A 13,429-nucleotide genomic window follows, 5' to 3' on the forward strand; every position below is an offset into this window, starting at 1 on the left:
ATAAGATCTATTTTTGCCGGCGAAAAAAAAGAAAAAGACTGCATCACCCAAAATCTAAAGCCCAGAAAATCAGTAGCATGTTGACAAGGGCGCACCGGAGCTCTAATATTTTGGGTCTGGCTATTCCGAGAAATGGGTTCCCATCCAGAATATCCAAGTCATCTGTGTAAAAGTGTTCCCATTAGTAAAAGATGAATATCTGTGTTGCTGCGTCCTCTTTCCTGCCTCTCCGCTGTGGCTGCAACTCGTCCTCGGGGGGCCGGCAAACCAAATTTAATGCCCGGGAATAACAGTTGGGAATTTCGCACCCCGAAATGACCCGTGTTGAAGAAAAAGCTGCAAAACCGGCCCGAATGTTTGGAGGCATGTGCGCATCATCGCTGCGATGACGCCAAGCAGGAAGCGGTAACAAAACAAATTGTGAGGCACGAGGCGCTTGCGTTTCCAGGAAAGCAGTTCTGAATTTGCATCTGATAGCAAACGCTATCTGCCATCTTGCTAACACCCTCACCTCCGTCTTTAGATCAATCTTTGCTGAATAGTGTCACGTCGACACCTCGGGCGACCAATGGCCTACTATCTCGAAACGCGTTGGAAGAATGCTGAAGATTGGCTGTCGGACGGGATTTTCTCGATGAGAAAACGGAATGAAGCAAAGGTTGGAGTTTTGGGCAATTTGGGTCAGGGACCCCCTTTAGAAAGCAAGTGCTTGCGGGAAAATAAAATCATGAAGTGCCCTTTTTATTATGCAACATATTCTATTTGACAACAAGTGAATGTGTTAATTTTCAACTATACTGAAGTCTAGAAAGCAAAAATGGCAAATTGCACGCCTACTTATAACAAACCGGGTCAATTTCCCTCCAAAAAGGTTGCTGCCAATTATTTGGTCAAAAACAGCATTAGCTTAGCTGGCTTCATTGCCTTGTTAGCTAGCAAATGTAGAGACAAAACGCATTTTGATCAATTTAAAAAATATTGAGCGTTTTATGTCCTTGAGGTGTTGTGTCTGTTTTTACGATGTTTTTATTTCTCTGTACAGCACTTTGGTCAGCTGTGGTTGTTAAGTGCTTAACAAATAAAGTTGGATTGGATTTAAAAATTAAAAACAAAAACACAAAAATTTAAATTGTAATTAGTAAATAATTCACAACTGTTGTTGGAACTGTTATTATAAATACTAGTTTCCCACAAGACCAATTTGGTAAAAAGAAAAGCTCTTACTGAGCGCAATAACTTGACGCTGTTTTATTTCTTCATTTTAATATCAGTAAAAAAACTGTTCTGACTCCTTATTTCACTCTGCGACCCTTGAGAGGATAAATGGTCAAGATGATGGATGGATAGATGTTTCGGATTGAACAACGTCACGATGGAGGCGAGGCAGCCACAAGGTGAGACGTGCGGCTTCGGTAAACGAGACGTTTCACGTTTTGGTTAGAATAACTGCTACCATAAAACTCATATTTAGTAAGAGATTCAATCCATAATGTGCTAAATGTAAATTTATATGCATATATTTAACCGTGGGGATAATGACCATGATATCAGTCCTTCAAAACTGACAAGGCTAGTGAAAAAAAAAGAAGGAAATACATCAAATAGATGCCAATACTAGTAATATTTTTTTTATATCCTGCAGTGCAAGGATAATAAACTATTTATGTCCATTTCCATTCACAACACCGTGCTGAAAAAATATCATTTGGTTTTAGAAGCAAAAAATAGTTTCTGTGTCTGGGTCCAATTCGTGTAACTGATTGAAAAATGCTCAGCTGACTACAATTTGCGCTTGTTCCGGTTCTGGATGCGGAAATGGCATTGGGTCGCTATTTAGCGCAGGGGTGGATCGAGTTCGAGTGAGATACCAAAGATTCCTAAATGATCTGCCTCTTCACCTTCAACAGAAAGCAGTTCTATCGCAGTTTTTTCCTCATCAAACCACGAATCGATGTCGACCATGAGCGCCAGTTTGATATGAAGTCCAAAAGATTCCTACCGGCACTACAAACAAAGCGTCCCTTTCCTCCCAGCCCACATCCTGCTATCGCGTTGCATATAGCCACGGGCTAATTACGTCCGCTAGCTAAATGCCTCCAACGACCGATCTAATATGGCCGCAGTAATGGCTCTAAGCGGCGGTGGGCAGGAAGGGCGACGCGAGATGATGGACTAAAAAGGATGACGAGCACATCGGGGAGGAAACGACGGGGACGAGACAAGGACTGATTGCGTCGCATTCGCCTTAGCGTGCATTTGCGTCTCACCATGTTGGCGGCTCCCGTCCAGTAGAGGAAGAAACCGTCGGGGTCGACCTTCAGGGTCACCAGGGTCGGGGACCCGCTGCTGGGCTCCTGGAATGGCGACAGAGAGTCATTGCGGTGACGCACGGTACAAAAGAAGAACACGGAAAAAAACACATGATGATGTCATTAACGCGTTAAGTTTTTTTTGAAGTCCAGACTAGGGCTGCACCCTTATGGACAAAATAATACGACTATTTCGCGAAATAACCGAGTGCATCAAAGTGCCGAAAAAAAAAGACAATGATTATTTTATTTAGTTGCACTTCACAGGGAAAAAACTAAGCTTTTTCTCTTGGGTCAGCTAAGGTCAAAGGTAATGAGTACTGCAGTACTTGGGTACCTAAATTACCGTATTTTCCACACTATAAGGCGCACCGGATTTTAAGGCGCACCCTCAATTAATGACATATTTTAAAACTTTTCCATATCGCAATGCTTCTCAAATAGTGGGGCGGGGCCCCCCTGGGGGGGGCGCGAGGTGATGCCGGGGGGGGGGGCGCGGATGATCCCAGGAAAAAGGCTTTGTTTTTGTCATGTGGAATGTAAATGCAACAAAGTTATAACTGTAAACACACAAAAGAAAGAGTTAAGTTTACTTTATCACTTCATTCCCCATCTACCAATCCCAATCTCAAGATTCATCCATATATAAGGCGCACCTGATTATAAGACGCACCGCGAGCTTTTAAAAAAAATTAAGGCTTTTAGGTGCGCCGTATAGTGCGGAAAATACGGCAATTTATTACTTTACTTCTCAATTCAAAAGCCTAAACTTTAAAAAAGAAGAAAAACTACGTCTTTGGGATCGAATGAGTTAATATGAGCTGTATGCGGCCAAACAACTCTTGACGCTGTTCGCGAGTGAAAATGACATCATCATCAGGTGACCGACGGCGAAGATCTGCCCGGCAACCCGATTGCCCAACATTATATCACAAGAGAACAAGCCGAGCGTCACGGGGCTAAGTTTAAAAGTTTTGTCTACTTTGTGTGCTAATTTTAGCCTGAGCAGTTTCCTGTTAGCGCAGATTAGCATAAAAAAAAAAAGATAGCGAGATCGGAGATTTGCCAAGTTCTCTAAAAAGCAAATCAGGGAACTTCACTAAAACGTCAAGAATACAAAGCTGTGTCTTGCGCCGTAAATGGAACATACTGTACACTCAGTTTGGTCTTCGGGCTCAGCCGATAGAGAACGCAGAAAAGCGAAAGTCCGAATGTCAATTAGCAACATTTTACAATATCGTGCCCGAGTTTAACCAGCGAACGTCTCCGAGGTCCCGACCTTGGGTCGGTCTCGTCGGCAATTTCACGCCCTATCATTCCGGCGCGTGAGCCGGCGTCTGAAGAATTGTCCGCACAAAGACAGTCAAACGTCGCCCCGGAGGAATGCCATCTTTCAGCTCATGTGACCGCTAACAGCGTCTCGCTTGTTGCTTTGCGGCCAAGAAACAGAAGACCAAAACACTACAATAAAGCTCAGCTTTTTTCGCAGCGAGATCGCTAAACGAAGACCCAGGCAGGATAAACGCATTTACCAGCCACTAACTCATAGGGCGGAAATGCCATGAAATACTGTAGCGTACTTTCCGCAGTATAAGGCGCACCTAAAATACTTTCATTTTCTCCAAAGCTGAAAATCGGGCGCGGCTTATACAATGCATAAACCACGAGTTTTAATGTTTGGGGGACGGAAAAAAAAACTTGATCGCCATGTAAATTCTTCAATTTTTACATGCATTTGAATTATAAATGTATTTATTTACAATTAAAATTGGTATTGGTACACAAAAATATAATCAACATAAAGTGTGCTTTTTTGGATCATAGTAGTAGAGATCCGTTATCCAAAAAAAAAAAAAAAAAAAACCTTGTTTATTAATAAATATTTGTCCAAAAAAAACAAAAATCGACAGTGTTAGATCTCTTCTCAAAAAGAAATAATTATAAATAAATATTCACCCACAGAAAAATATTAAATACAAAGCATCATCTTTTGGGATTACACTAGAGATGTTATAAAAAAAACTTAATTATGAATAAATATTTGTCCACAAAAAAAAAAAATCAACAAAGTGCTAGATCTGTTCTCAAAAAGAAATAATTATAAATAAATCTTCATCCACAGAAAAATATTAAATATAAATCATCATCTTTTGGGATTACAATAGAAAGCTATTCACAAAAAGAAACCATTAACTTAATTATGAATAAATATTTGTCCGCAAAAAATAATTAAGTGTCACACCTGTTCTCAAAAACAAATTATTATAAAAAAATATTTTTCCACAAAGTAAATATTCAACATAAAGCGTCATATTTTGGGATTACAGCCGAGATCTGTTAAAAAAAAAAAATCACGAACTGAACAGGTAACGAGCGGTGGCACGTGATAAATTGGGTCAGCCTTAAAAAAAGGTTTTTAAAATCATGAAATTGACTAATCCATTCATCCATCTTCTATTCTGTTACTTCTATTCTATGCGCCTTATAATGCAGTGCGCCCTATATATGAAAACAGTTTTAAAAAAGAATGCACTCCTCTGACATTTCTTCAAAAATAAACTACCAAGGCAAAATGGCCTTGCTATGCTTTTATTTTGAAGTTGACGGTCACCTTGATCTTTCCCTCTAAGAGTGAACGTTGATGTACGAAAACAGTGTATTTTTTCCCCCTTGATTTCATCTCATTTTAATCACAAACAAATTCAGCTAACGGCCCGAACGTAACTTGACGGTACGAAGAGGAACGTCCGGAATTTTGTTTCCGTGGCTGTGGGCCGCTTGACCGAAAAAACTCACTCCACTTCAAAAGAACAAAAAGTAAAAAATGAAGTTGGCCCTTCTGGTCACGATTACCTGAAGCGGCGGCGTTCTTTGTGTTTGCGAGTAGGCGACGGTTCTAAAATTGGACCTAGACCGTAATTAGCTCCCTGTGAAAATGACAAAGAAGGTGTAACTTCCTCCTGTGTCAATCACCCCTTTGTCGCCGTTTCCCTCAAGCTAATTCATCGCTGGGGCCACGCCTACCGATCTGACCTTCTGACACGCACGTTCGCGACCTGAGCGGAACGACGGAGCCGCCTCAGCTAACGATTGCCACTTCGTTTTTCCTGTTCAAGGCCAATACGAGAATTTATTCTGGAATGGAACAAGACAAGAAATATTTGAGATACATTCATTTCTAACCAACACAATGGAAGCTTATTGCGGGCGAGAACCTGTTGTCTTCTGGTTTCACCAGCGGTTAGAATATGTACGCGGTTAAAGAGTAGATGTACAGATTTTACTTAAGCACGGTGAGAAATAATACATAACCAAATACATACGTGTTAAAAAAACAATGCAAGGTTGTTATAATTAGCATAACTCATCAAAAGTACATCTAAAATGACAAAAATATTTGGCAAACAATATAAATATAAAATATCAACGAAAGTTCTTTAAAAAGAAAAAAAAGCAACAAACTACAACTCATGTTTACAAAACCAAAACGCTTTTTGTTTTTATCGTTCATTTCACACGTGAGTTCTGGTTTATTTTAGTGGTTTTCTTTTCCCAGATTTGTTGTTTGAAGCATGGCCAGTTTGACACTTGTTTACCTTTTTTTTTTTTTTTTTTTTTTAAACACAATACTGGCGCTTAGCGAGCATTTTTTAAATGACTTTCCACCTGACATGTCGAAATTACACCCATAAAAACATGACATTTTCAGAGAAGTAAAATATACTAAAATTGCTATAAAAATGAAATAAAACAACATTCAAGACAAAAGCAAAAAAATAAAAAATTCAAAACTATTAAAATTCTACAAAAAAAAGTAAGTAACAGATGGATAAATATCTGTAAAAAAGTATTTTAATGGAAAAAGTAATCATGCCACAAAAATTGAGCGATTTCAGGAGTAATGCACTAATAATATATATATATATATATATATATATATATATATATATATAGAGAGAGAGAGAGAGAGAGAGAGAGAGCGAGAGAGAGTGTGAGTACATATAGCAAATAATAAAAGTACATATAAGCAAATCATCTTTTAAAAGAAAGTTTTAATTTCCATTCAATCGCTTTGAGTAAAAACAGGATGTTTTCCAAAATGTAAAATTCTGGAAATAACAAGAGAAATCGTCTTGTGTTGTTTGATGACTGATTTGGTCCGTGACATATTTGAAAAATGGCTACAATCTTGATTGAAGTCAAAAAACATGTTTGTAAGTACCTTATTTTATCGTAACAATAATCATTAGTCTGCTCTCAAAGAGGCCAATATAAATCCAAATATTTTGTGTCGAGAGGCTGACATGATCATGTATCAAAAATATTATTGGCTCGTTCGATTATTGGAATAATGGTGGATTATTCAATGAAAACACGACCTCGTGGGCAGAGAAGGATGCAGATCTCACAGAAAAAGCTTGTCAGTATCGTCGGCTGATATCGAAGGCCTTGACGATTACTCGATACACCTTTTGAGGTATGGGTACTAGCCCATACTTACTCCCTTGCTTCACAACTTGCCCATTCGGCCCAGAGTTGAAAAGTGACACTCCACTGAAAAGAGCACGGAGACGGGACGAGGCGAGGAGACGGGACGAGTCGAGGAGACGTCCTCGCGTACTTGGCATGTGGCTGCGGTTGACCTTCCGCCCCTCCCTCCCTCCATCCGTCAAGCCATCCCTTGTTTCTCACCCCTCCGCCACGGCGTCGGGAGCGTTTGTCGGCGTGGTGTCGGAACGCGCCGAGTTCTCGAGCACCGGTGAATCAGTCCCGCTTCCCAGCCGACATCTTTAGCGGGAAAGCCAGATCGTTTTCATCAAACTCACATAAAAGTCGGAAGCCGCAAAGTGCACGGCTGTTTTATGACTATTCTCAGTAAGGCCAGATTAACTTGGTCCCCACCGGGGATTTCACCTCAAAGCATTGAAAGAAGACAGCGGGGAGCTGAAATTTCACACCGATGGTCACAATATTTAAAAGTTCAACACGGCGTGCTATCGGCCGAGACCTTGGAGCGGACCAAGCCGTTGGACGTTGGGGATGAATTTGAAACGAAAGCGAGACGGAATTCATCTCCGTCGGTGGTTGCAGTTGTGGCGGGAGTGAGCCAATTTCCAACAAGCTGCAGCAGGAAGTTGTTGAATGCGAAACGCACACCAAGCAGACGCGCACGCAAGCCAAAACACGGAGCAGAAGAAAGCTCATTAGAAATGCATTCTTGTGCCTCCCAAACCCTACGTGCACAATTATGTGTGTGTGTGTGTGTGTGTCATTTGATGTGCCAAGGAGTTGAATGCCCAAAGCTATTAAGAAAGCACAAGTTGTTATGACGCCGACCAGCGAGAACGCAAAGCGGAAGCGATAAAAAAAATACGAGCGAGGCTAAAAAAGGTTGACAGACAGAAAAAGGACACCCGGAAAAAATAACGATAAAATGGTATAAGGGTTTGATACCGGCTTTATTTTAAGGTAAGGTTGGGCTAATTTTATTTATTTATTTATTTTTAATCAAACTAATAAATTATACACAATAAAATACTTTTTAAAAAGTTGTGATTATTGCACAGCAAAATGTTCGGACAAAAATAATTACAAAGAGATAGTCCACTTAAATTTCTTCTTTTGTCTGTTTCGTAATATTTTCAACTATTGTTCATGATGTTTTTAATGCCGTTCGGGTTCGGTATATTTTTACATTTACAAATGGAGAGAAAATTGATTGGAACATGAAGCAACAAAGTAACAATGGCAAAAGTTCTTCTTGTTAAAGGGATACTAAATTTATTTACACATTTTCAGCAACAAAAAGTTACTATTTTCTCAATAATATGATACAGATAGATTTTCATAGGTCGTCACAGGAACAGTAGTTACCTTTTCAAACTAAGAGCAAATTAATTGGAACATGAAGTTCCAATACTTGTGTTTTAGTAACGCCTTAGCAAATCTTGTATGTCTATCTTTAAGTAAAAAGTTAATAAATATAATTTATAATATTAAGCAAAAAGTTCATATTTTGTTGATTAGATCACAAATTATTTTTCATGCGCAATTTAAAAGCACATTTACCCTGTCGAAGAGAAATGACATCACACATGCTCTAGGCTCGGATATCAACCGGTCATGGCTCACTTATTTTCTAGGTTTAGTCATGTGACATTCATAAACTGGGCCGTGATTGGTCCATGCCTGCGCCCTGAACGACTCTGATGTAATATTCAACAAGTACGAAAATGTGTTTTAACTCATTTAATCCTGGAGACGTATTTTTACGTACATTTTAGGAATCTTCGCATTCAATCCTCTGTATTTATTTTTATTTCAATTTTATTTATATTTTATTTCAAGTTTTTGAGTAAGGCAATGCCTCTCAATTATATTTTGCCAAGCCACCCCAGGAAAGAAAAAGAAAGTGAAAAAAGGGGAATCCTTCATTTCATTTCATCCTCAGAGTTTGACACTGAGCAAAAGTTTGTGAGTGCAAATAAAATAAAAAATAAAAAATTAAATGCCATTCATGCTTGTCAGTCTGCAAGGCATCGTTTATCATCGAAGGCCTTAAAAAGTTATTTTGGAAAAATGCCCGTCACAAGTTCCCGGGTTCCAGAAGTCCCATGAGGCTTTGCAGGAACTGCTTTCAACTCCTAAGTTGCAATTGCTGCGACCCAATTACCCCCCCCCCCCCCCCCCCCCTTAACCCTAGTGGAATTATCTCACAAATTATGGAAATTCCTTCGAATTTCTTAAGGTTTTAATAAAAAAATCAATGGGAAAAAAAACAGGAGGGAGCTGAAAGTTCCAGCAGTTGATTAAAACATGTAAAATTTCAAAACTCAACGATTCTGACATTTCTATGTGATTGCAGCTGGACGTGTGAGATTTTGTGTCCAAAATATAATCATTGTTGAAATTATAATGGACCATTATTGAAATTATAATGGTTTTATATGGTCCAAAAATTTACCATATAAAACCATTATAATTTCAATTTTTGAGATGCATTTTAATAGGATTTACGTCGTTGATTTTCCTGCAATTTTTGTAACATTCCGTTGAGCGGCGGTCAAACTATGTCAGCAAACAGAAAATTCTCTGTTGAATTGTTTCACCTCAAGACAGTAGGTGGCGGAAGAGAGCAGTTTATGTCAAAGCTTCATGGTCTTTTCGCAGGCAACAAAGACAGGCCATACCATTTTTATTTTTTTGGTGGGTGTTAATAAACTTAACCTACATATGTAAGACTAGAACTGATGCCACTGAACAATTTGAGAGGAAAAAAAATGGAAAAAAATGCAACGCGTACAGTTCGCAGCAGCTTTAATGGCCAGCGTTTCCTGGGAATTCCCATCAGATGTTGTGTTGGTGTCCGTGCGGGGGTGGAAACCAAAAGGCTCGCGTGACAAGACGCTTCTTCCGCACTCGCTGTCTCCATGTGCGCGCCACCGCCGATAAACGGTCTTCACTCCGATACCCCGGACACACAACATGGCCTCTCACGCTCGGCTTGTTCGCCGCCAGCCGATCGCGCTCCGCGAATCATATGACATCTTTTCCATAAGGAAGGTTTGTGTTGCTTTTCCGCTCGCGGCTACGAGCGTCACACAAACTAGACCGTCGCAAACCTTGCAAAATCGCCGACGCCGCCGGAGCGGTTCAAGCTCCCGGTTCCGGCGAACTTTGCCCGTCGCCATAGCAACCCCCGCCTTTTATGCTACCCCCTTATCTGGAGAAACATCGGCGGCCCGCTCGCCCCGCTCACCTGTTTACAAATTCAACCAATAAGAAACAATCGCGACTAAATCGACCGTTTGATCGTTATATAACCTGGCGTACGAAACAAAAACACGGCAGGTGGCATACGGCGAGAAGTCGGAGCTGCCCGGTTAATCATTGACCATCGCGCGCACCTTTTAGTTCTCCGCAAAGAGGCCTGCTAGCGGAATGACCCCGATGGACGCATGCCAGGGTTGTCAAACAACAAATGCAAAAGCTGCGTCACAAATTCGACCTCATACATCAGGAGTGTGAAACTCATTTTTTATCGTGGAATACGGAATAACTGGAAGGACAAATAAATTACCTCCTTTGGAGATCAGTAAAAACTGTTCAAAAGAGCGATTGTGTTGTATTACTTCTCCCCAAACTTAAAAGTTGAAGACTTGCTTGCAAGTTAAGTGCAAGTCAAATCAGCATTTGGCGGGCCACGTAAAATCATGTGGCGGGCCGGATCTGGCCCCCGGGCCTTTGGTTTGACACCAGTGTCATAAATAGCTCAGCGGTTCTCAAACAGGGGTACAAGTGAAGGCGCTTCACCTGGTCCGTGAGGCCACATGCGGCCCGTTAATCTTTTTGATCCGGCTCGCCGAACATGAAAAAATGATCAGTCGGGAGGAGAGTGATAATGGTCACTCTTTCAGTGCCATGGACGAGAATTTTCGTCGTGTAAAATACTTAGACATATACATATATATATATATATACACATACATATATATATATATATATATATATATATATATATATATATATATATATATATATATATATACACAAACTGTTATTTTGCCATTAAAAAAGATTTTTCATTGTTTTTATTCATGTTTTCAACAAAGAGAAGGATTGTTAAGATGTTTTAGATGCCACTAAACCAAAAAATATTAGTGTTAAAGTTACTGTTTTGCAGAAGAAAAAAAAAATCACAAAAAGCAAATTGTCTTCTTTAGTCCAAAAATAGCTTAGTGTCATTTAAATGGCCCATTTTCAAGCAGTGATTTCTAAAGAACAGAATAAGGTAGGATCTTATTTTCTTCTTCTAGGTAAAGAAAGAATCCAATCTTTTATATGAGTACATAAACAAAGCACACCATGTTTTCTCGACCTTGAGAGATCCGTCAAAACGCTGCACCTACACAACAGTAACGAGCCTGCCTGCTATACTAGTGGCGAGTGCCCACTGGTGGCAAGTAAAAAAACTGCAGATAAGCCGCACTGGACTATAAGATGAAGGTTTCAAATCGTGAGAAAAAAGTAGTGGTTCCTAGTATTAATTTTACGGTGCTTTACGAATTCTATAGACAATGATCGTATTTATAGTCACCACGGTGAGTGGCGGGTGCGATATCTTTTCTTTTTCCTGAGGGGGTGCCTAGAAAAATACTTGAGAAGCACTGCTTTAGAACAGCGGCTGGGGGTACTAGTACCCATGGGGATACTTGAAGGAACTTCAGAGGGTACTCAAGATTTTAAATGAAACAAACAAACATGCAAAAATGCTTTAAAAATAATTATTGATTTAAGTAATTGTTTCAGGAAAATATAAGTTCATAAAACCAATGTTATGTTCAGTATATTCAATGTCATTATTGTAAAAAGACAGATTCTCCCCATACTAGAATGGTTTGACCCTACTTATGCTGTGCCACCTCTCGTTACCTGTCAAATTAAATATTTATGTCAACAGATCTCTACTATGATCCCCAATGTTGCATATTTTTCTGTGGACAAATATTTATTCATAATTATTGCTTTTTGAGAACAGGTCTGAAACCTTGTGTTGATTATTTTGGGTGGAACACATATTTATGAATAATTAATTCAATGATTTGTTTTTGTGAAGAAATCTCTACTGTAATCCCTAAATACGACACTTTATGTTGGGTATTTTTCTGTTGACAAATATTTATTCATAATTATTTCTTTTAGAGAGCAAGTCCAACATTTTATGTTGATTATTTTTTGTAAACACATATTTATCGATAATTAAGTTAATGATGTATTTTTGTGCACAGACAACCCCAGAGGAGGACGTTTTATGTTTAATATTTTTCTGTGGACAAATATTTATCTCGAATGATTTATTTTGAGAACAGGTCTGACACTATATTGAATATTTTTTGTGGAAAAATATTTATTAATTCAGTTATTTCTTTTTGATATGGGATTTCTAAAGATGATTCTTTAGGTTGATTATTTTTTTGTGCACCAATACAAACGACATTTGAAAGGGTCTAAAGTTGAATAAATCAGACACTGACGGCACGTTTTAATTTTTTTTTTTTAACCCATAAATGCTTTGCACTGGTTGAGGGGTACTTAATATTTCGCTGAAAAAAAAGGTTGATAAGCAATGCTTTAGAAAATCATTGAAAAAAATGTAGCGAACCAATGAGATAGATATAAATGCTGATTTTTTTTTTTTTTTTTAAGTCTAGCTTGGTGTAGCTACAAAAGAGGAACACCTCCGTATGATGCAACAGTGCCACAGCAGATTACAACCAAGATAAAAATATGTATTTTGTTCTAATGTGGTCATTGCTGTGCGGGGGGGGTGTAATGATAGGTCGCCCTCCTTTTGGGTGGGTTACCTCAATAAAAGTAGCTGATGAGAAGCGGGGGGGGGGAATTTGAGCCTGAGGAAAACCGGCTTGGCGAGAACGGAGCACAACAAACACATTCAAGCGTTGCTGCTAACTTTCTGGTAGTGATTTTCATGAAGACGCTTGCAAAAAGGGCTTCTGTGTTCAACGTTAGCACACCTGCACTTACACAACCTGTCGTGGGGAGTTAAGTGGGAGGGGGGGGGTGCAGAGATTCGCACCGCGTAGTCAAAAGAGCGCAAAAAAAGTTGAAAAGAAAGTCGTCCCTCACCTCGTCCCATTTGATGAATTTGCCTCCCTTCTTGAGAGCCTCGTGGACGGACACGGGTTTGAGCTGGAGCGCGTGGACTCCCGGCTTGGCCCCGGCCATGGCGAGGGACTCTACCCGGGTGCCAACGCCTTAACCCCGGCGAAGGCGAGCGACGCTCCTCGCGAGGATGTCGACGTTCAAGCAAGTTCCTTCGGACTGGGCGACTTCTCACTTCCGGGGCGCGCTCGATCCGAATCGGGCCGCCGAAAGCTTCCGACGCGACTCACGGGCTGCACTCGGAAAGACTTCGGGGGAAGAACATGACGAGTGCGAAGTCGAATGCGCGTCCACGCCACGCGGCAGCGCGCACGCGCGCGGGTACCAGGCTCGATCGCCGGGGCTTGACTCGCTTTTGTTTCTTCGCGCAGGATCCTTTAATCGAGCGCTTGAGCCCACCGAGAGATCCTTTCCTTCCGTCCTCCCATCTGCTCGAA

At 40.2% G+C, this 13,429-nt stretch overlaps 1 protein-coding gene across 2 annotated transcripts in view; it reads right to left on the reverse strand.

Annotated features, from left to right (window-relative positions):
• The window catches only part of plcb3 (phospholipase C, beta 3 (phosphatidylinositol-specific)), a 43,453-nt gene extending 30,024 nt beyond the window's left edge, over positions 1 to 13,429 (reverse strand). Inside the window, exons 1-2 of one of the 2 annotated variants that reach the window (XR_015865374.1) lie at positions 12,957 to 13,429; positions 2,268 to 2,354 (exon numbers count right to left, since the gene is read on the reverse strand). Coding sequence is in view for 1 of the 2 variants with exons in the window: in XM_088413131.1 (XP_088269257.1) it covers positions 2,268 to 2,354; positions 12,957 to 13,055 (186 nt within the window). In the remaining variant the exon portion in view is untranslated. The remainder of the gene's footprint in view (positions 1 to 2,267; positions 2,355 to 12,956) is intronic. The other variant, XM_088413131.1, reaches the window with a different exon arrangement.

The sequence above is a fragment of the Hippichthys cyanospilos genome, chromosome 1 (genome assembly GCF_059441005.1).
Source record: "Hippichthys cyanospilos isolate Australia breed blue-spotted pipefish chromosome 1, RoL_Hcya_1.0, whole genome shotgun sequence".
NCBI lineage: Eukaryota > Metazoa > Chordata > Actinopteri > Syngnathiformes > Syngnathidae > Hippichthys > Hippichthys cyanospilos.